Here is a 24,888-nt window from a genome sequence, read left to right as displayed (position 1 = left end):
TGGTGTAGCGCCTGGTACATGCCAAACAATATAGCGATATTTTGCAATACATAAAAACGTGTAGAGAGATGTTGCAATACTAAAACTTCTAGTGCGATTTTTGCACACTGTAATCAAAATACAGAAAAACCCCCTCCCCCTAAACAGAGAAGTTTCCTTTACCATGCGTGTGTGTTTTAATTATCCATGGCCCCTTGTGCACCTAACCCTTGATATTCAAATTAGTCCCATGACCAATTGTAACCATATAAGATTTAGTAACAAATCTTAAAATTAATTTTTTTATGAGGTAAATCAACTCAATTTGTATGTGACTAACTGACCACAAGCCCCTAACTGTGTTGAAATGCAATTGCGCTGATCGTGGGACCTTGTGACCATATTGTGTTTCTTAAACTCCTTTCAAACTTACTGTCTAAAAAACAAATAAGTTGATGTGTACATTGTGTACCCAGTATATGCACATCAAACCAATTTTTCTAAAATCTAGCGCAAATGGCAGTTCGATCAGTTGCAAGAATAAGTAGCCATTTTGAATTTAGTGAAATCTTAATTTCTTCCACATGGTAAATAAACTCAAAATTTTGCGTATTGGTTACTTGCAAATGTATTTGATGGTGACTAATGAAGATGTGATCAATCTTGCTACCTTATTGGAATCAGGATTTTTAAAAATTGGGTGTAAACCTTGAAAAAACTTCTCAAGAAGCTCATCAAACTCATGTTTTCATAGTTTGCAAAGGTACTTTCAATTTGTTGACAATTGTGCGGCCATATTGGATGTGTATGATGGCAGTGATTGAGTAATACACAGTGCTTGAAATAAATTTTGTTAACGGGTTTAAAGATTAAAAAATGAAAACCATGCCTTCCTAACTTTGCATGAAAGAATTGTTTACCGAATGGAAGTGCAGGAAATAATGATCTAGTTGCTGTAACTTTTTGATTTGTAAATTTGATTTTTCCTAACTTTAAGGCATGTTGATCTGTAAACATGCAAAATTCTCAACAGTTACCACTATATGTACCTTAAGTTGGAGCTGTCATAGTTTTTCAAGTGGATAAAAAAATAAGTAGTGGTAATTGTTTCACTGATATGAGTTCAAGCTTGCAAGCATATGCCAACTTGCTTTTCAGACAAGGAAGAGGAGAAACTCTCCATCCACTGCAGTATCACCTGAGGCTGAAGCTAGGAAATGTGTCACAGAAGGCAAAGACATCCCACAGGATGACCGTTTTGAAATTAGATTTATTGACAGTGTGAAAGGTGAGATAGAGATCATTGTCTACATGGAATTTTCCTCACTAAGATATTATAATATAAGACCTTTTAAATATCCATAGAATATTTTTGTAAGTTCGCCTTCCTTACAAAGTGACATATTTGACAGGTTTAAGTTAGTGTTCACACATGGGAGCTTGTGTCATACTGATGTCTGTCTCACAGTGTATATCTATCTTTGCATTGCAACAATAACTCAAGAATGATGTATCCAATTCAAATCAAAGCAAAAGTATGTATCATATGGACAGAATTTGCATTCAACTTCAAAAGAGTACAACTCAGCATTGGATGAACAGGTGGTGGTGATTCTTTTGCCAGATGACGGAGACTATGAATTGTTTTGAAACCATTCTCAGATTGCTGATGAATTTGATAGAACAAGAGATATCTTGCCATAAGTTAATCAAAAGTTGATAATGTAATGAAAAACCCATACTTCTGATTTTCACACTTCATTGTGTAGAAACAAAAAAACAAATTTAAAAATATTTTCAGAAATGGTATATTCTCCAATGTCCTCAATGCAATAACTTTTTACAGATCATCAGGTGGCATGATCCCTGATTTTAAAGTTCTCAAAAATAAAATCATATTTGGTATGTATACTAGGACATGTACGGTAGAGGCGTTTTTAGCATCTGGTGCATTAGAAAGCAAGGAGTTGCAGATTTTATACTTCTTTTCTGTCTCTGTTTCTTTGTACACATTTTTTTTTATCATAATTAGTACCCACAAAATTGCTGAATGGAATTTGACAATTCTTGAAGGTAATAATCCCTCAAGGATAAAGTTATACTCAAAGTAATTTAAATGGGAATGTCTTGTCAAGCAAGTGTAATTCCAAATGTTATCTTGTTGGTACTCTGATCATTGTGCTGTGTTTGTCATGCAAATGTTGTGCTTTTACCAATACATTTACTTGTATTGTGTTATATGGATCAATAATGAAGCATTACTTGTCTCCTAATTTCTGAGTGACTTTACCTATTGTTGCAAGATTTATACTAGTCTCTGTACATACACTGTATGACATTATCCTTCAGGGAAAGGTGTATTTGCAGCAAAGAAGTTTAAAAAGGGGGACTATCTTATGTGGTATTCCGGAGAAAGACTATCTCAAACGGAAGCAACTGAACGGGAAACTCTATATGATCAAACAGGAGCCATATCTTACATGTATTTCTTTAAAGATAAAGGAAAATGTATGGTGTAAGTATAGATTTCTTTTTTTGTTAATTTTTCTAACTCATGGAAGTTTATTTCATCAGATAGGAATGTGGATTGTTTTTCACTGCCAGTCATAGTTGTTTGTGATTAGTTTCCCCTTTTTTGAATCGATTAGTTAGACATCTTTGAAATTAAAGGCCTGTGCCGGCATCAGATTTTCTCACAGGGAATCTACTTATTAGATTACAATTTCAATGGAAAACAAAAGGCTCTGACACTCCATAATCCTCTTATAGACTAAAACAAACTTAATCCCAGTGATCAAGTCCCTGGCCTTTAAGTATGCAGTTTCCTAAGGTTTGTTAAACCCATAATTTTGAATCTCATGGACTGCAGTGGGTCGCGTGGACTACCAATCTCCATTGGCGAAAGGTTCAATCAACTTTGTGTGTATACTACAACCAAAATTTGCTTAAATTGTTGAAACAGAATTCAGTAGATATGCATTGTTCATGAAACATGAAAATGCATCAGAAATATTCCTTCATCAGTGCATTTTCTAGGTAGCTTTCTGTCTAGCTTTTAACCTGTTATATTCAAGTAAGATAACCATCATGTTTATGCAAGCTGCATTCCTTTTGCATCCAGTTTTGCTTTAAGTTTCTTTTGTAATATAGTATGATTCATATAACATTTGTATTTTCCTGGTATGCTGAGGTATGCTCTGCATGTATGCATGCATCATCTCCACCAGTGCTGTGTATAAGTTACACAATTGCACACTATACATGTATGTGCAAATCTACTTGTTGATAAGACAAGGGCACACTATGCATACATCTCTACTAGTTGTAACACATGGGCACACTATGCGTAAATATCTACTTGTTTATTTTAAGGGCACACTATGCGTATACATCTCTACTGGTGTATAACGCAAGAGTTACACTCTCTACCAGTGTATAACACAAGGGCACACTATGCATACATCTCTACACGATCCCTCCACAAAACGGTCAAGAAGCGCTTTTGTTCAAAGGTGCTAATCACCTACACAGTTGCAACAGTCCACGTTGCGGTGGACGGAGGAAGCGAATAACGTCATAGACATGTAAGCGTCTGTTTCAGCAGCGTCTTGTGATACGGTCCCGCTCCGGTATCCTATGATATTCAGTCAATCAATCTACTTTATTTTCATCTTTCTGCACTATTTCGCATGTATTTGAAGACTTTTCTATCTACGTGAGAAGATAAGTAAAACAGTTTCTTAAAGATCTTGGTCACTATCGAGAAATCTTGGATAGTATTTTACGGCTGAGTTCAGCCATGAGGTGATCTTGACCGATGCCATGCATTTCGGAAACACTGTGAATTTTACTCTCCCGTTTGTTTTTTCACCTTTCATCAAAAAGTAAGTCATGCACCCTCCTAACAAGGCAAAGACTTCGAAAAAATTGGGAATTGTGTTGTGTTCTTATTTTGAAACCTAATTGGACAAGAAAACTTGTCTTGTTTGCCGCGTTTGTATTTTCAACTGAAAACAAATGGCGTCGCTTGGGATCGACGAGTCGTATCTGCATTACATAGGAAAATCCTGAAATGTCCTCCTTAACTCTCTTTTGATATCGATTTAACATGATAATTCCTCAGTTCCAAACTTTGAGAGTTCGATTTGAAATTTTAATCGTTCTCAACAAAATTCAATGCACAAAATCAAGGAACTCTCACGATGACCTTGTTTTTGCAAGGTGCTCCTGTCGGCCGTGCGTCGACCCATTGAGAGTTGGCGTTATGGTAATAGTGCAATGTTTTTTTCCCCCTTTTTTTTCTCCTTTATCGATCGTTCAGAGGTGTCAAGTGCGTCCCTATTGATCGTTCAGTCTTCTCAAAAGTAGGCAGTCATGTTCATTACGGACTCTGTTCTTTCCTATAAACGCATGTTACTGCCAAACACAATGTTTTGATTTGTCGACCTTTCGAATTCTCAGACCGCCAAATTTATAGAACCTAGAAACCCTACAAGTGTCGATATGTTTTGATGACACAACCTCCCCATGCCTGGGCGCCCAACTCTCTGTCATGGATTTTCATCTTCCAAATGTTCCAATCAACATGGAGTCGTCAAAATTGACGAAATCGTCTCCGAACTTGTACATAATGTCACTCACGCTGCGTCACTCCACGTGATTTCTTTCAGAAGACGCAGATGTAAATAAGCTTTGACCTTTTAGACGCATGCGCATACAATAATCAGAATGCATTTTGGGAGAATTAAGCTTCTGCTTACGATTATTTTATACACGTAACTGTTAACACCTTTCGCCACGCGCATAATAATCAGGGATTATCCCCATCAGTAAATCAACAGACTGTTGAACCTGGACTATAACAAAAGAAAGTAGTGGCGCTTCTTGACCGTTTTGTGGAGGGACATTGATCTCTACTAGTTGTAACACACGGGCACACTATGCATACATCTCTACTAGTTGTAACACATGGGCACACTATGCATAAATATCTACTTGTTTATTTTAAGGGCACACTATGCATACATCTGTACTGGGTATAACGTAAGAGTATACACTCTCTACCAGTGTATAACACATGGGCACACTATGCATACATCTCTACTAGTTGTAACACATGGGCACACTATGCATAAATATCTACTTGTTTATTTTAAGGGCACACTATGCGTACATCTCTACTGGTGTATAACGCAAGAGTATACACACTCTACCAGTGTATAACACAAGGGCACACTATGCATACATCTCTACTAGTTTGTAACACAAGCAGGGAAAGACACTATTTTTTATCCACTTGTCTGAAGCAAGTGGGGGTTAAATTCACTTGCCTGAATTGAAAAACCACTTGCCAAGTAAAATTTACGTGGTTTGAAAAACGCGAAAAACATTGATTTTTCATTTCACACTTTATTATTTCAAAACTATCATGAAACTTCATGATGTAGTATGAAAATCTCAGTCAAGCACACCATGACAAAGAAGTTCTTTGTCATGTTTTTACTGTGTTTATATCATCCCTCACCACTGTAAAGTTTGATTACCATTGCACGAAACTAATCTCACATGTTTTCCTAATGACCTAGGTGGTCTTTTTAATGATCATGTGCAGACTCAGTGGAGCTTAAACCAACAACTTAAGGTGTCTGTGTTTGCGGTGTATTTTGAAAGCTGTCAAATTCGCTCCAATTGCTTCTTGACAGTCATTTTAGAACAGGAAAATTCACAAACAGAGAGGTTGGTTGCCACAGACAAGTAACTTTTGGCTGATTGACCTGAGAAATAAGTCGGTGTTCATTGTCAAAGACTGGACCCGTTGACACCAAAACTTTCTCATGACTTTCATTTCAGTTTTTCTGCAATACCACTCACTGAAATGAATATTGACGACTACGTTTTCTTAAAAATGTCCCTTTTGTGTTGCTGATTTTCGTTACTTGACTCTATTTTTGTAGTGTTATAAACACTCATACAAGACATAAAAAACTCATGGGTGTCTCCTTTTTTTGATCATTCAGACATACTGTGTGACACCGTAACCTTGTCCAGTGAGGGAAATTGCGGGCGTACACTCAACCAGCTAAACAGCTTTCAAAATCAGCGTACAGTATTATCATGCAATTTTATGAAAAACCTTATGTTTATGCTCACAATGAAATAAAATGATTATTATTTGTTGTTTAAGTCTGTGTTCCCATACAGAAAATCACTTTCGTAGATTTGATTTCTAGGTAATTATTTTTTTCACTTGTCCCGTTGGGCAAGTGGTATCAGCGGTTCACTTGCCCAAGCGATCGGGCAACCATTAGTGTCTTTCCCTGACAAGAGCACACTATGCATACATCTCTACTAGTGTATTAAACACAAGAGTATACACTCTGTACCAGTGTACAACCAAGGGCACACTATACATACATCTCTACTAGTTGTAACACATGGGCACACTATGCATAAATATCTACTTGTTTATTTTAAGGGCACACTATCATACATCTGTACTGGTGTATAACGTAAGAGTATACACTCTCTACCAGTGTATAACACATGGGCACACTATGCATACATCTCTACTACTGGTGGTGTATAAAACTATCACACACTGTATATGCAAATCTACTATACTTGTGGATAACACAAGGGCACACTGCATACATCTCTACTACCGGTAGTTTATAACACAAGGATATACACTCTCTACCAGTGTATAGTCTTGTTCTCGCTGTGAGTTTCTTGGACATTGCAGGGTCTGTGTTGAGGCTTTGCAAATACCTTGTTTTATAAACTGACAGTGACCTAAATGCCTGCTACGGTTATGTTAGGCATCACAGAATGAAAATGGCTTTATGGATTTATGGCTGGTTGATTGCCCAGGATTTCACAAAGTTCATCACAGAATGACATGGTCTTCCTTCCCAGACTGCTTCTGATATGGTGGTTGACTTTATCTTTGAATTTTGCCTTCATGGTTTTAATTTTTCGGTAACATTGCCTTGGTGTGGGTGAGGGGTGTACTCTTTATATTTTCATATGGATATGTGCCACCCAATTTGAAAATATCTATCATGAATATTCCAAAAATATGACTTCTTGTTTAGGGATTTTGCTCAACAATTTCTTGACATTTTCTTATTTCTGTTGCATTTGAAGGTTTCCCTAAAGAACAGCACCTAGCTTTGTTTTGTTATAAACCCATGTTTAAGGTTTTAAGGAAGAAAAATTGATCCATAGTGTTTATTAAATTTGTTTAGCTGGGTACTCATACGTGACATTGGCGTAAAATGAAATACAAAACAAAAGAATTACAAATTTGTTTAGGGATTTTTTTTGAAAAAGTGACCCATTTGGGGGTCACATGCCCGTACACCCTTTTTATGGGAGTATCCCAGGGCTTGGCTGCTGCTTTGTCTGCTACTTGCTCCAAGTCTAAGGGTATATCAGTATCAAAACATATATAATAAACTGAAGAACTAACATCAGCAGACTGTCATGCTAATGGTTGGCTGTTGCGTAGATCGTGGGTGAACACCTTGGCCCACAGAGTCGTTTTTTGGCCAACCAGTGACTCCACTGCTGAGCAAAGCCAGGCGTCATGGGGCAAGTCTTTCTGTTTCTGTTCAAGAAACTGCATTGTCTCCCAGTCTGGAAGTGCTGTTCATCAATTTCTCTTTTTGCCATATGGCAAGCAAAAGCTCTACTTCCTCTGTGGTACAATTATATACCTCGTCCGGCTGTGTAGGACACGTCTGTCATGTAAACTCAATGACAACTGAACAAAGGCTTCAAAATATGCCCAAAAGTCACCGGATTTGGGCGTTTTTTGATGTTGCTAATTTTCCATGCATTCACATTGCGAACATGGAAGTTAAGTCTGACTTCAGACTTAGGTCCACCCCTTGACTCCATCCAAAATTAACACTGGCCCAGAGGCGTTTGGAACTGTTGTCACATTATTTTAAGATCATGGGCGGTGCTGGGCAATCGCAATCTCCGGACAGAGATTATAGCGGCGTGGAAAATTATAACCTAGCTAGGGAGTCTCAGCAGTAGCCACACTAATCTCTGCCATAGGCGACGGGTTTCACCAACTTTTTGGGTATTGCGCGTTTTCCGTGATATACATTTTCTGTCTTTTTTATATATAATACTTGGAACAAAAAAAATTAGTTAAATGAATAGTACACTAGTTTCAATATCGATCCTCGATTCCGTGAACACTTGCAAAACATAGACCTTGCTCTAGGTTACAGGATGTAAATTGATGATTCAAAATGTATGTCCCAACAGCTGTCAGCTTTGCAGACGCGATTGCCAAAGTTTTAGCAGATAATGTATTATTTTATTAGTGTATTAATGTATTATTTTTACCAGTGTGCGGAAAGTGCGATCTCTAGCTGGATTGCTCCTATCCGTTTACTATTTCTGCCACGTTTATTTTGCCAGTTGGGCGCGCGCAGGACTGAAAGAAGTCCGAGTTTGGAATATTTAAATTTGCCTGCAGCAGAGATTGGTAAGGGCGCGCGGTCAACGACTCGGAGACCCTCTAGCTTGGCTGGTTCGAATTATCCACGCCGCGCTGCTGCCCCACTGCGCTTCAATCTCTGTGTGGAGATTGGGGCCATCAAAGACATTGCAGTGAGAATGCCACTTAATACACAGGGCACACTTTGCATGTATATGTACTAACTAGTGTATAACTCAAGGGTACACTCTACCAGTGTATAACACAATGGCACTCTATGCATATATATCTAGTAGAGTATAACACAAGGGTACACTACGCATACATCTCTACACGTGTACAAGGGCATATCTACTAGTGTATAACATAGGTGCACTCTGCATACATCTCTCCTAATGTATAACACTGTTTATGTTCAAGGGCACACTAATTAATATTCATGTATATCTCTACAAGTGTGTTACACAATGGTATATAGCGTAGTAGCATTTATGTTTCGCTGGGCTTTTATTTTGCTGTTTTCACTGATTGATGAAATCCGGTAAATTAAATCACTGTGAAAATATTAAATTACAATTAGAACTCATTGTTTTCACTGTCAAATCATCAAATAAAAATAAAACCAGTGAATGTGCCCCAAACACCAAAATAGGAAAATTAATCCCAGGAAAAATTAATGCTTTTACAGCAATTGGTATGCATCTCCACCAGTGTATAACACAAATGAGGCCCAAAGATTTCCTTTTTCTAGAGACGATTAGAAATTACGTCATTTCAACAATCTACTAAAAAGAGAGAGCATATAAAGTTCATATCCTGTGAATGCCCAACTTTTACCTTCTTCAACTACAGTTCTGAAAATGTATAAAGTTCATACACTTCTTTGTATTTAGGAGGCAATCAAAGCCTATTGCTTTGGATCCATTGATGCTCAACCACTGTTTGCAAAGTAAAAACTATGATTTAAGTACCGGTAGAGTTTGGTTATGCTGAAATGTCCATATGTGCAGGATGTTTGAACTTCAGCCATGATGTTCAAATTGCCAAGTTAAAGGGGAAACATGGAGGGAGGTTTAGCCTGACATTTTAAATGCAAAAAGTTTGGATAAAATTTGCCGTGTTTTGCCTCCCTTTAAAACTGTACACGTTGCTAAGTCAGCATGAAATGCTGCTACACTACTGAATTGTAGTGCAGTATATGGGCCATTGCAAGGTGCACAAAAAGAATCAGATTAGTTACCCACTTAGTCCAGTAATTGCTGATGTATGATTGTGTATTTTCAATTATTATCTGTGAAGTTCTAAAATTTACCAGTTTTTTACCAAAAAATGTAAAAATGTTAACAACTAGCTTACCCTAATTTTTTGGAGGAATTATGGTCAAGTAAATCTTTTTGTAGATACTTCATTCCAGCTACATGTTTTGTAATTGACATGCATGTTCCTCTTGTCATGTTTAGAATCGATGCAACGAAAATAGAGAATGTGGCTCGATACGTTAATGATGGAGACATCAAACCAAACTCTGTGATGAAGAAAGTGTGTGATGAATCTGATGCTGTTCATCTGTGCCTTTTTGCACAGAGAGATATAGACTTGAATGAAGAAATAGTGTATGGAAGAGGATTAGATTTACCTTGGAGAAAGGTACTGTTCCACTTTATTTATGCCTGAAATTGTCAAACTACTCGTTGAGGGTCCAGCAACAAAAGACAGACTGAGAAAGTTCTTTTCTCACATTCCTGGCCGCTGGGAGTGCGGGATCGACAGTGTGGGAAGAGTCGATCCCACACTCTCAGAAACCGTCCCACACTCTGCAGTAAATATTACACGAGCTCTGATTGGATGATAAACAGTCTGTTTCGTTCCACGCGCAAAATGTTATCCAATGGCACGACGAGTAACACATGGACTAGAACTACAAAGTAAGCAGGTCAAAGTACAGTGGCAGACAACAGAGTTGTCACGATTTTTGATAATATTGTACGTGTCCAATATGAATTTAACGCATTTTGTGGTCATGTGAGAAAAAGAATCTCACACACCAAGGACCTGGGATCAGATTTCTCACACTCGTTGGGGATATTTTGTCTCACACTCGCCTGCGGCTCGTGTGAGACAAAATATCCCCAACTCGTGTGAGAAATCTGATCCCAGGTCCTTGGGGGTGTGAGATTCTATTAATCTCATTGCTGTAAACTGTATACTCTGATATCAGTTCTAAAGGTTGCTCTCATCAGACATTTCACAGTGGAGTAGTAAATTGTCTTGAGACGTTTCCATTTTTTTGTAAATATTCAAAATAATCGTTAAAATTGGCAAGGCTACACCTTAATGTCTTTTTCCTTTGATCTGCAGTCACTACCTGTAAAAAACCTTTGACACATTCACCATAGTTGTCCTGGCAAAGTCTCTCTTATCAGTGACGACATACATATAGTAATGCTTGAATTTTGATTAAGTAATCAAAGGTTTCAAGTTTTCAGACCATTGTTTCCCATGGAGATATTGATATGATAACCTATACTGCATCAAATTTTATGAAACTTTCTACAGATGGCAATCTTCACAGTGTTATGGTACCACGAGTGTCATGTTATTTATCTACTCATTTTCATATTTAATGATCTGTCTTGATTTAGTGATGTATCTCTGAAATCACTACAGAGTATTTCGTAGACCGTGCTTCAGATACGTATTGATCTGATTGAAATCTGACTATAAATAATAGAATGAAACAATGAGCAATATGTCATGTTAAATAACAGATCGTTTTTACAAATTGAAAGAATTTCTGCAATAAGAAATGTGAAGTCCTAATATGTTTTTATACTTGAGCAAGGTTGCCATCAATACTACAGGGTGCAAGCAATTTATTGCAGTTTTATCGCCTCACTCGCAGAATGTCTCTCTAAATATGTTGTTAAGAACCAGACATTTAGTGTTCTGTTTTTATCTTCGGGATAATTTATATTTTCATATTACTAGGTCTTTCCAAAACACAGTATATTGACTCTACACTTCATATCTAATCTTTGCCTGATTAGTATATACTTCCCTTAGTGTCTTTTTCTGGCATGTGACTATCCTGTACTCACTGGAATGTGACTGACCTTGACACAGTCACTGCTTATTTGCTGAGAATTGGCTCCAATCCCAGGCACCTATTCTTATTGTCATCAGATGGCCTCATTTTGTCATTAATGTCTTTTCTTCAAGAAATATATAACTCTTATCAGTAACATCTAGATCATGTTAATTTCCAGGTACATAAAGATGCTTGTCAAGCCAGTGATCAACTTCTGCCTGTGTCGAAAACATGAGTGATGAACCCAGTAGAAGTGGTAGTGTGACATAATGAAAAAGAACTCTTTCGGAAACCCTGAGTTACCGGTAAGAAGATATTGTTTCTGCTTTTGTGGCCTTTGTACAGTAACTTGTAAGGATATACATTGCTTTTGCTTTCATTGCGTGTGTATAGTAATCGAGGTATGAATAACACATCATTTTAATGATATGGCAGTAAAAGAAAAATTGAAATGGAAGTCTTATTGAATCTGTTATAATTGGCACAGTTAGACCTTGTTTACAGTTTTCATCTGTACTGTCCACATTAACACTCAACATTCTTGTAGCCAGTTGGCTAGTAATGACTTTCTGAACTTCATTTAAGCAGTATCTGATATTTCAGAAGTCAACTGCAGATTTAAGAAACCACTTCACCTACGGTGTTAGATAATGTAGCTGGTACGTATGCTAACAACGGATAGTTAAAGATGACACTAAAGGCAGTATATACTAATAGTGTACTATTTGTGGCTGTTTGATCGTTTTCTCGTGATAGAAACTGCTCATCTGATTTCACACTTACTTAGCAGCTTATGCATAGTATGCTGTCAGTGCCTGTCTATTTTGTGCTGTTGTGTATGGTGAAATAAAAATTTGCAAATTTAGGTTGGCAGATGAACTTGAGTGTTTCATCCAGCCTGCGGCATTGCGACATTGGACGCAATGTCATTTTGTTTTGTCCCTACAAAGTTATCTTCTTTAGTCATTATGACACATCTTAGTTGGCCATAATTAACACTATATGACTCATATCCAATATGAAATTATCCTGAAATATGTAAATTTGTATTTTTATGACAATTTTGTCCAATTTGGTCAAGAAAACTTGTTCTCAAAACCTACTTGTCTGATAGCTTTTTAATCTGTTATAAAAATCCTGAGGGATGTTATTAGATAAATCTTCTGCTGAAAGTGTTGCGGGGGCACTCTTTACGCTCCCTCCTCTTACGATTGGACGCAGTCTGTAAGATTCCTGTCGGGCAACAGAATTTTGTTGCCACCAATCAGATTTCGCCAAAATTTATCGGCAGTTTTGAGGTCTATGTTACACCCATGCAGCCAACGAAGTACATATCACATGACTCCGCCTATTTCCTGTAATGCAGGTACCACCAACTGGTAAACTTAATGAATTTTCGCAAAATCATCACAAAATAGGTTTTGAAGGCTGATATACCAATTTTACTTATTTTTGACCTTGACCTAAAATTTGGAGGGGAAAGTAGAGCTGTTCATAACTGCCTCCCCACTGGCACACACGGAAAATGTGCCTTCCCACTGAATTTCGATGCCTACTGCCCTCCAGTATCTATGGTCTGCCCACTCCGCTCCCCTCCACAACAGTTCAAGCTCCCCACTGCCCTCTTCCCACTATCGAAACTCCCCCTTTCCAACTGGATGCCCACTAGGCAACCCAGATCAACACAAAACCGTGCCAGCAGTTAGCAGTGTACCTTGGAACATTGCTCCCCCATGAGTTAGACACTAACTCCCGTCAAGTTCTATCATCAACCACGGCTTTTCCCTCCCTCTACGTATTTTCTGGTACCCACTGTCAAAATTTCCTCCCCGCCCACTGATTAGTTTTGAAATTTGCCCGCCCTCTGAAAACTTCACACAAACACCTTTTTGCACAAACAACTTAGTTGGCTGTACCTGGTAATGTCAACAACAGGCAGACAAAACATTGTAATTACCTGAAGTATGCTATGCACAGTGAAACAATAGCCCTTCCAAGCAACGATCGTGAATTTGAAGTTCTTTGTATCACAAGGCGGTGAGAAAGTCTTAGGAAGAACTTAGAATTGTACTGAACATACAGTAAGGGCAGGCCCTAGAAAGTTTCTTGAGAGGACGTTCTCTTCTTTGTTGGTATCACCCTTTAACCTCGTGCAGCGAATCCACTTGCCATTGGAGCTTTTGGTAGCTCCAATAACTATTCCAAGCTCATGTATATAGCATTTTTACCGCCAGGCAAGTACTTTTGGTGCCTAACTAGTCGATTGGTTAGCAAAATTAGACGAGTAGCAAAATCAATCGGCATCAAATGAAATAGAGAACATCGTTTTGGTATTCTTTGTTGCTTTCTTTCATCAAAAGGTAATGTTATCAAGCGTAATGAATTTGTACATCTTCCCGATAGTCATGTACCCCTCCCATGCATGCATTGCACTGTAAAGAGATTATCGGTATCTTATATTTTTGGTTCATCACTTTTGTTAATTTAGGCAAAAATTTTATGTCAATGGCAATTTTTTCTCACGTTATGCACTTGGACAGCACATAGTGAAACCATGACCTTCATATACTGAGGCTGGGTGAGTCGCAGTCACTCCACAAAAGTGCTCGATGGCTAGTGATTATTTGAGGGATACTAGCCCATAATGGGCTAGGGACTCAAAAACTTATCTGCTCACCCTGCACTTGTGGGCTTGTGGTCATGAAGGCCATGAATGGCATAAATGTGACATTTTAGCAACCAGAAACGGCTGTAGGCATGACTAAATTTCTTTCATCTGTCCACTGCATATGAAAGACCAACTTGTAAGAGGAGGGTAGCGTAGGGAGTATCCTCCAGCCACAGATCTTCGAAGTGTCAGGAAACCCCAAACTTGACTTTTTCTCAGTCTGTGACCTTAAATGACCTATGCCGACCCTGGATATGTTGTTAGACAGTTTTGAAGGCTGTGGACATAATTTTGTCATGTTTGGTATCAATTGGCAGTAAAATCTGATCCATGGATGAAAGCTTCAGGTTAATTAATTCATTGCAGACCAATGTTTGCAACTTTTTCATGTAAAACACAAGAACTGATGAGAAATTTGGATCCAGGATAATTCCAGATGCCATAATCACACCCCACCAGAGTGGAAGGCATTTCACTATCAGTAACTAACTTGCGTGCTAAGTGCTGTGTAACTTCGAATAATAGCACCGACCTGTGGGGAAATCCCCAAGGTTTAGGTTTCTTGCCATCTGGCCCATTGTAGCTCTAACATGGTTGATAGGAAGGGGTGGAACATTTGATTATGAGGGGGGTCTGGAAGATTGACGAGGTAGAGACTGATGAGGTAGCATTATTTTTTTACGAGATCCTTCGTACATTATTATTTCCCCACTCTCCCACCTTTTCTATTTGTCAAGCCTTCTCTGGCTGATTTTTTTTATTGACATTTTCAAATGTATGTAGGATCTGCTAGTGCCATTGCTATAGAAGATGACCTCCAGTATGTAAAATCAGCCTTGGTGAACTTCTCCACTGTATTGCTGGGTACCTACCCCACCCCCACCCCCAAGCTATTAGATATATGCTTACCAATTTTGACAATTAGAACAATTTTCCTTTCGGCCAAGTCTACAGATCGAATCTGGTATCTGTTCATAATCAGTTTTCTTACACATTTAATACACATTGTGTGCCTACAGGCCATTAACAGGGTCACCACACTGGTTAATGATCCATCATGAGTCATGCATGCCCGTCTGACGCCTTTCTTTTGTGTTTTGCTAAGAGCCAAAATTCTGGCAGCTTCCACACGTCTCCTCACTTCCTGCACTTGTTTTAATCTCTGCATTAGTTGGGCCCGAATTTCATCCTCCTTTGCTAGCTCAGGTTGAAAATCATCAAATTTGTTCAACAATAATAAACAGATAGTGAACTTGCTGATAGTATCCAATTTGATACTCCGTTCTTGACCTCTATGCGGTTCGTGTATTTATGTCTATTCTGTATGGTATGGCCAATAATCATCTTGAAAGTTGTACAAATGATACCTGTGTCTATAAAAAGTTTAATCAATGTACTTGATGGAACAATATTAAATTATTTAAATCGAGCACTTTCCTCCCTTTTAGTGGAGAAGTTCATCAAAGCTGATTTTTACATTATGTGTTAGCTTTTGGGCCAGTTATTCAATATACACCACTTTTGCTGTTCATAACTCGCATATTTTTAACAAAAACGGCCAAGAAATAATACCGGAAGTTGCATTCTAGGGCTTCATCAACTTTTCTGATTTTGATTTATGGGCACGTGATATGGCAGACATGAGAGACCATTTTCTGATGAATATGGCATTGTTCATCATTCACATTCACACCACGTTGTGCGTATTTGTGAGAGAGTGAACAAACAATGACATAAACAGGGGTCACTAGCTGTGGACCCCAACTCCTGTCCCAAGGGGGCCATTTTAGAAAATTGGGGCCATCATCACCACACATGTAAAACCCTTGAATTTCTGCAGAAAATTCTATAGTCTATCAAGTCAAGAAAAGGAGAAGAAAAGAGATTGCGATTGCGCCCCTTGCAACGAAACCCCACTGCAATGTTTTCTCCCGTACGTACGCAACAGCTAGTCCCAACAATGGCAACAACAGCAAACTAACCTATTTTTTTTTTATTCAGTCGGTTACATAACTGAATTATTGATATATATGCCGGACTTGAACAACTGTACAAATTGCTGAGGACTGTGATTTTGGCTGTGGTGACGATCATAGCTTAACGTATCGGTAGGATTTCTTTGAGAGAGGCCCTCAGTTTGCATGCATTGACAATTACTAATACACTGATACAGCACAAGAGAATAACCCTTGTAATCTAAACACAAAATATTTTAATATGTAAAGTGATCGATACATCAACTTTTAAACATAACTTGTATGTATAAGCAAATTATGAACAAGTTTCTGACCAAAGGGTTTTACAAAGTGGTGTTGTTCCATGCATAGAGCTGGCTACTATGGAAATAAGATTTGTCCGACCAAAAATGTTGCTGTTCTAAATGATCATCTGGACCTGCATGGATACTTTTCTTGCAGTGTTCAACGTTTGCATGGATGGTAGACGTCACAGGTGCTTCAATTTAAAGGGCCTGCCCCACCATCTTTGTCAAAATCAGGGGTTCATCAACTACTGGCGTTAAAAATTTGAGTGGCAACTAGCCTTTCGTTATTATGTGGCAGCTACACTGTTGTTTATATTCATCGGCCATGGCACATGAACACGGCTCCAATGCACCATTGCCCATACAGCTGTCCTTTCACCCAGCTTCCTATGCACCACCTTATATGCTGCGTTGGGTATTGAAATTACAAAGGACAATGGGCCAGGGTACATGTCACTCTATGACTGAGGTGATAACTTTACGGGAGCCCAACTTCACTGAGCAAATGTATAGGGAGCGGGTGAACTCTGTGTGACCGAACCATTCAGAAAATGTTGCACCCTCAGTGGCCCATCAAATGCTGAAATGAGGGCCATTTGAGATTTCATTGCGCAAATTGCGCAATGGTTTGTCCTAGAATTAACTCTGCAAATACCGTAGTGGCAGAAGTTGCATTCTAGGGCTTCGTCAACTTCATGGATATTGATTCCTGGGAAAAAAGCACCAAGCTTGGTGCTTTCATCATATGATACGTCAGGGACCATGGGTATGCCATTGTTCTTCATTCATGCACAAATATACGTACAATCTGGCGTGTATGTGAATGATGAACAATGTCCATCGGAAAATGGTCTCTGCCATATCACATGATGAAAGCACTAAGCTTGACACTTTTTCCAATGAATCAAAATCCATGAATTGGTGAAACCGTAGAGTGCAACTTACGCTACTATTTGTGGCAGGTGTTGTTAAAAACCACAAGTTATAAATGGCAAAAGTGGCATTTCTTGAATAACTGACCCCAAAGCTGGCACATATGTGAAAATCAGCCTTGGTGAACTTCTCCTTTAACTTGAGAAAGTGATTCACAATGCATTAAATATATTATGTATATCATTTTAAAACTAACTGAATCATTTGAAGATGGACAGCATTTTCAAAATAATTTTTTTGAGGCAAGACTCATCCTATATTAACCCTTTGAGCGCCAAGGTCAGTTTTTATCGCTTTTATAAAATATAGCCCATTAAATTTTTCCCAGGTGTTTCGTAAAATTTGATAAAAAACTGTAGCCAATGAAATATGTCCATTTAGTCCAAAAATTATAAAAAAAATTACAGAAAATATCAAGAAAATCAGTAAAATGTTGCAGTAAAATTTTGGTGGAAAAAATTACAGCATTAAAAGGGTTAACATGATCTTTTTTGTGAAAAAGTGGAATTTGATAATGAAAATGAATCTCTTTGAATTCATATTAGGTGATGAATGTCATAAAAATTGAAATATGTTTAATCAAAAAAGCCACTGTCACAAAACCTGTTGTGTCTATTACTACTGTGAGTCATTGCATATGTCAAACTAAACTGACCACAATAGTAAAAAATGTGCAAAAAAACCCCTGACACTTATCCAAAAAGTTTCAAATATGCCAAAACAGCCTTTTAGAGCTGTTACTTTTACTCTTCAACTTCACTGGCAGTTTTTAAGTTGTTTGGATTTGCAGGCCTGATATATAGTGCCATTTCTAGTCTCTGTCAAACAAACAGCCTATCATTTGATACTTCTGTTGAATAGCACTACTTTACAGTTTATTCTTGCCCTATTTCCAAACAGTAGAAAACAATAAGGAAAGCCCCCCAGCCAATTTCCCATTGGCTTTGTACCATAAATTGGCATTATATTTATATTTAAGAAGCTGCCATTATACATTAACCGTTTGCCTGCCAAGTCCATATTTCACCACCAGGTCAAGATAGTTAAAATTAATGAAACACAACATATTTCTTATGGTGTATTTCAACACAATACTGTACATTTGAAAGCTGTTGAAATCATAAATACTGTAAACTTGATTTTTTGGACAAAAGATGGTATAACAGACCAAGCCAAGTGGGTGATCGAAAATACGTCATGTTTGGCTCAATACCGCTTTTTAGCTCATATTTGGTTTTATATATAAATACCAAAAAGAGCTTATATGATGAGTCGGTGGTGTCTATATGTCTGTATGTATGTATGTATGTGGGTATGTATGTTCGGATGTATGTCCGTCACACACAAAGGCTCCCATACCACCAAGCTACCATCTCAGTATTTGGTGTACAGGTAGATGCAGGGGTTGAGATGTGAATTTGTTCAAATGAACACGTCAGTGTCAAAAATGTGCAAATGAGGTAAGAAAAAGGGAAATCCTGCAAATGTGCAGGGTGGTTGCAGTAACTGAATCAGCCCACACATCTGAAGAAGAGGATTTTGACTTTTAACCTATTTGTATGCTGGGTACCTATTATCTTTGGGAGTGGTAGCAGTAACTGAAACAGCTAATTGGTCATTTCCTGTCATTGTTTATGAACTGTGACATATTAACAGATCTGCTGAAACCATGGATGTCTATTTTTGTACATCCTGGCATGGTTGAAAGATTCTCTGCTATGCATGTTGCTAAGTTGACCTTCAGTACCTAAAGTTTCAGACCTTATTTACTTTTGTCATTCTTGTTTTTCTGGTTTAAATATTTTTTGTTGTTTTTTCTGGTTGTACTGTGCAGAAATTGTCATAACATCAACGTATAATTTTCCTGCACTGAACAGATAGAAACAACACTTATTGTTGATCTCTGGTATGTACCAATTCTGATCAAATTTGAGCGACACTGTATAATTGCGGTATTTTTACTAACTTGGCTGATGGGGAATTGACACTGTCTGGCAGGAAAAGAGTTAAGTTGACATCTGGAAATTTCAATTCATTTCAAGTAGTTACTAATACTAGGAAGATTGAAAATAATCCATCCCCTTCAGTCAGGGCATGTGAACATTATAATTTCGTAAGCTGACCTCATAAGGGGCCGTGGATAATTAAAACACGCGCACGGTAAACGAAACTGAGTGCGTTTGGCCTCAAACCCCCCCCCCCCCCTCCCCTAAACGAAAGTTTGGAAGTGCGAAAATCCAACCAAGCCTCATTCTGTATCTGCATACCAACAATTGGTAATTACGTCGCTATGAAATCACGTATACACCCGCCCCCAATAACTCCTCTAAAACCAATCTCTGTTCAGCGCCAACTCAATAATGATGCTACCAATACAATGAATTGAAACAGTGTATCCAAAATGATTGTTATGTTATTTTACTCGTGCACTGATTGACATGTATGTCAAAGGAATGCTGGTGTAGGGCCAGTGCCGTACTGGCCTGGCCTGGTACATGCCAAACAATATAGCGCGATATTTTATGATACATAAAAACGTGTAGCGAGATGTTGCGACATGAAAACTTTTAGTGCGATTTTTGCGCACTGTAATCGAAATACAGCCAAACCCCCTCCCCCCCTTAACACAGAAGTTGCGTTTCCAGTGCACGTGTTTTAATTATCCACGGTCCCTAATTCATTCTTTCTGCAGAGTTCTGAAGTCTCTCTGGGCAGACAAGGTGGCATGGACTCCTTGGCAGCTAATATGTCATCTACACCTATCAGAATAGATACAGGCCTTACAAGTGATGCGCCACATCCAACTATGAAAATGAAGCAGTGCATGCCTGCTGTTATTCCAAGGGTTTCTGCCAAAAGAGTTACTGACATTACTACCGGTATGATACCAATTCAATCAAACCCTGTATCTCTGCAGCCTAAAAGCAGTGTCATATCAGACCACCTACTCAGTCGTGCAGAAAGCAGTGCTAAGTCAGAACCTGGAGTTGGCACCCATGAAAAGAGCCTTGCATCAAATTCTGTATTCAGCATTCCTAAAAAATTAGTGTCAAGTCTGGTCCTGAATCAAACATTCCTGAAAGCTTTGTCAAGTCACACCCTGTATCCAACGTTCCTGAAGGTACTGTCAAGCCAAACCCTGTATCTGGTGGGTCTGAAAGCCTTGTCAAGTCAAACCTTGAATCCAGCATTCCTGATGGCAATGTTATGCCAAACCTTGCACCCAGTATTCCTGAAAGCTTTGTCAAGTCACGTCCTGTATCCAATGTTCCTGAAGGTACTGTCATGCCTAACCATCTATCCTGTGGTTCTGAAAGCCTTGTCAAGTCAAACCTTGTATCCAGCCCTCCTGAAGACACTATAGTGTTGAACCCTGTATCTGTCACTTCTGATAGCACTGTGAAGTCGTGCCAGGCTGTGCCAAACATTTTTGAAAGTGCTTACATGCCAAACTCTGTCTCTGATGTTTCTAAAAGTATTGAAAGTGCTAATGTGGAGAAGTATAGTGTGACTTATGACCAGCCAGCAACTCCAGTGGCAGTTGTTCAACCATACAGTGTTATTGACACTGACAACAACCATGACCAAGATAGTATTGCTGATCCAGACCATCAGCCTTCACAATCAGAGTCTGAGACACTTGATTCAGATACCCAGCCACATACTAATCTGAGTTCTACCACATCATCGACAAGTGGGCATAGCAATACAAGGAAAACAGTTCAGTCAACTCAAGCTCAAGTATCAAGAAAATTCCGTCAATTAGGAAGGCGGACCGTTGGTGTGAAACAAGCGAAAGCCTATGTGTCTGGCAAAAAGATATACGACAGGAAGCATTTTTGTGTGTACTGTAAGAAAGAAATTGGTCATTTGTATCGACATTTCGAAAGAAGACATAAAGCAGAAGCAGCAGTTGCTCAAGCATTCAGCTTTCAGAAGAGTTCAAAAGAGAGATTAAAACTTTTGAAGAAACTGAAGAACAGGGGTAACTATGACCATAATTATCAAGTAACCAAAACTGGTATTGGAAATGTAGTCCCATACAGAAGACCAGGTTGTGAAACTACGAAAACTGGTGGTGATTACTTGCCCTGTCTGCATTGCCTTGCATTTTTCTCAAAGAATGTAATGGGGAAACATGTAAATAAGTGTCCGTTGGCGGAAAGGAAAACTGACCAAAGCACAGAAAGGAGTGAAAGAAGATACCAGAAAGCAGCATCATATCTAATGCCAGTTGCACATGGTACTAGCAAAATAATCAAAGAAATGTGTTGCCTCATATGATGCAAGATGATGTAATCAAAGTCGCAAGAAATGACCCTTTGATAATGAAATGTGCTACAAGAGCCTATGATGGTAATGCCCACTTGAGAAATATAAAGTTTCAAGTATCAGTGCGCATCAGAGCACTTGGACGTTTGCTGATAAAGTTACGAGAATTAGATAATTCAATAGTACACCTACAAGACGTAATAAACCCATCGAAGTTCAGTACAGTTGTACAGGCAGTGCAGTGTCTTGCAGGGTATGATGAAGAAAATGGAACTTACACAACCCCATCTCTTGCCTTGAAGCTAGGCAGCTACTTGAAATCATGTGCTCAGATTGCCGTCAGTCAATCTATACAAACAGAGTCCAAGAAAATGAAGAACAAGCTAACAGGTACATTGAGCTTCATAACCTTGAATGGGAAAACCAAATCTCAGGCAGTGCAGTCCACACACTTCAGTCAAGAAGGTCAAACAAATCAAGACTTCTGCATTAACGAAAGATGTCATGAAGTTGAACAATAGGTTGAGTGACATAATGGACAACACCGTTAGGAATTTGAAAGAGAAGATATTAGTTGAAACATCATGGGCATCACTGTGTAAAGCTACATTGGCTCAAGTCATTTTATTTAATCGACGTCGGGAAGGAGAAGTTTCAAGAATGCAGTTGAAAACATATGAAGACTACAAAGACAAGAACAGCGTTGGAGAAGATGACGAAGTAAATCAGAGTCTCACACCTCTTGAAAAGTCACTATGTTGTCAACTGACAAGGATTGAAATTCCAGGAAAGTGGGGAAGAAATGTGCCAGTTTTATTGCCTCCAAGACTCAAAGACTCTGTAAATCTGCTCTGTGATATGAGAGAGGAGGCCAGTGTGCATCCTGAGAACCCGTATGTCTTTGCACGACAGTACAACTCAAAAGAATGCCAGCGCGGAGATAAGTGCCTCAGACTTTATGCTCATAGTTGTGGTGCATCAGATCCAGAAAGACTGACATCAATAAACCTCAGAAAGCATGTGGCGACAGTCTCACAGTTCATGAATCTGAGTAATAATGAACTTGATGTTCTCGCAGGTTTCCTTGGACACGATATTAATGTGCATCGAAACTACTATAGGCTACCCCAAGCAACACTGCAGGTATGCAAAATAAGTCGCCTATTGATGTCACTGGAAAGAGGAGACACTGATGTCTTCAGAGGCAAAACTCTTGAGGAAATAGAAACAGAGGGTAAGTTTCTTTTGTGGCATATCAGTACAATGGATATGTGAGTGATACCAAGTCACAATGCATACACTGGGTAAATAACAGGGGATGAGAAACTTCTTTTTTCAAATGAAAAGTGATGTCAAATACTCAGTAACCTTGACACTAATATTAGGTTGCCATCTTGATTAAATGACTCAGAGGTAATATCCTGTGCTGTACTGGTTCAAAGACTTAGCCAGTCACTCGTGTTTCGGCGATAATTTGAACTTAACTTATCACATGCAGTGTTACATTGTTTAGCAGGGTTCCCATGATGCTTGAAAGTCCTGAATTTGAAATCGCTTCTTTAAAGTCCCTACACTTTATTCATGGAAATTCTGGTCAAATTGATTTAGTCACTTATTATATGCTGATTAAATGAAAAAAATATTTTGTGATTCCAATACCCAACGTCTCTACTCTGATTTTACCTGCTGACCTGAAAATTTTTAGATCCAAGTAAAGGGACATAAGCTGTAATTTAACTATTTTTTCAGTATTTTGGTCTTGTCTATAAACCAGAGTTTGGTATCAAAATCCCCATATCATACTGAAGTGTCCAGTATTCTATTTGTTGACACAACCTGTATGTGTTATGACCATAGCCATTATAGACAAATGAATTCTAGTCTGAACTCTGAATTTAAAAAAATAGTGCAAAATCTATTGCCCCTAATTTCAGATGTATTTTCAGCTCCAATGTCAGTGGCGCAGAGCTTATCACATACGTTGATTATCCAACTTCGTCTATCAGTCTGTCTGTCAATAGTTCAGAAAGAAATCTATTTATGTGGTAACACTAGTTGCATTGCTCTTTAAATTAGTATGCGGGGAACCTGAGTCAGACTGATTGATATTGTTGCACAATCTTCATATTAATATTTGGGGCAATTTTTGCCATTTTGTCAAAATCTTTTTCTCTAAAAAACATTGTCCAATGGCTTTGAAATTTGGTATGCATGCTTCTATGTGACTTCAGTCAGATTTGTACAAAATGTGACAACAATTGCATATTTGTATGTGGTTGCAATTTTCAGTCAAAACTCTTCTCTGAAACTGCTTGTCTTGTTACTTCAAATTTGACACGCAGGTTCCTGTGAGTGATCTCAACAACAGAATGTCGAATTTTGGAGAAATTTGCATCGCTGAATATTTGCTGTATACATTATTGTAAAAGATGCCTTGCATCAGTTTATCATATGCTTCAGGGCTTATTTACAGATTCCTTCCTACTTTTAGTTCAATATCTGTACTGTTTACACTGGTTTCAGTTGTGATAGATGATCGTGATGAAAATGAAGAGGAGGTGCCAGTGGTAAGCCAGAACACCACAGTGACTCAAGATGATGACAGAACAGGAGAGGTACAGCAGGAGAGTTTAGAAGAAGAGTTGAGAGAAGTGATAGCTGATCAGCATAACGTGGGTCACTCTGCAGAAGGATGTAAGTATGAAAGTCTTCTGGCATCAGCATTTCACAAACATAAGTTGAGTGCATTCAATATACAATAATCTGAAATAATAATTTTGTCATCGGATCACAGGTACATTTACCGGAGTAGCATTTTCCCCATTACTGTGAAAGAACAGATTTCCAGCTCAGCAATGTTGTTAATTACCCATAAAAGTCTTTGAGTGTTCTTTAACGTGCCTTGACATTCTGCTGATTGAAACTTCATTTATGTCAGTGTAAACATTGAGCTTGAGCTCTGTGATAGTGCTCTCAGCATGATGGCAAAAACCTATATACACACATTACACATGGGATTAAACTTTTTATATCAGGAAATCTGAAAGGGAGAGAAAGAGGAAATAGAATATATATCTTACAAAACCAAGCCATGATCAGTAGTGTTTGCTGTATTTTACTTTCCCCCTTTTCTTGAACTTATTGTATAACTATTGGTCAGGGTGGGTTAATTTTATTCCCAATTCTGTTCCCACTCAGATTTCCTAATATAAAATGGTTTGATCCAG

At 38.4% G+C, this 24,888-nt stretch overlaps 2 protein-coding genes across 2 annotated transcripts in view; both read left to right on the top strand.

The window, feature by feature from the left end:
• Positions 1-11,760, top strand: part of LOC139129694 (N-lysine methyltransferase KMT5A-like) — a 17,553-nt gene extending 5,793 nt beyond the window's left edge. The window contains exons 3-6 of the mRNA XM_070695371.1: positions 1,138-1,267; positions 2,329-2,494; positions 9,898-10,084; positions 11,704-11,760. Of these exons, the coding sequence (XP_070551472.1) occupies positions 1,138-1,267; positions 2,329-2,494; positions 9,898-10,084; positions 11,704-11,760 (540 nt within the window). The remainder of the gene's footprint in view (positions 1-1,137; positions 1,268-2,328; positions 2,495-9,897; positions 10,085-11,703) is intronic.
• On the top strand, positions 11,750-24,888 carry LOC139129693 (uncharacterized). The gene is made up of 4 exons (XM_070695370.1): positions 11,750-11,830; positions 20,082-22,895; positions 24,185-24,355; positions 24,860-24,888. The coding sequence occupies exons 2-4, from the start codon at positions 22,076-22,078 to the stop codon at positions 24,871-24,873; spliced, it is 1,005 nt and encodes a 334-aa protein (XP_070551471.1). The 5' UTR covers positions 11,750-11,830; positions 20,082-22,075; the 3' UTR covers positions 24,874-24,888.

This window comes from Ptychodera flava, chromosome 3 (genome assembly GCF_041260155.1).
Source record: "Ptychodera flava strain L36383 chromosome 3, AS_Pfla_20210202, whole genome shotgun sequence".
In the NCBI taxonomy this organism is placed as follows: domain Eukaryota; kingdom Metazoa; phylum Hemichordata; class Enteropneusta; family Ptychoderidae; genus Ptychodera; species Ptychodera flava.
This window is presented reverse-complemented; position numbering and strand designations above follow the sequence as displayed.

Coding starts and splice junctions, on each gene's coding strand:
- LOC139129693 (XM_070695370.1), top strand. CDS start 22,076: ATGGGAAAACCAAATCTCAGGCAGTGCAGTCCACACACTTCAGTCAAG. Junction 22,896..24,184: donor TGAGGAAATAGAAACAGAGG/GTAAGTTTCTTT, acceptor CACTGGTTTCAG/TTGTGATAGATGATCGTGAT.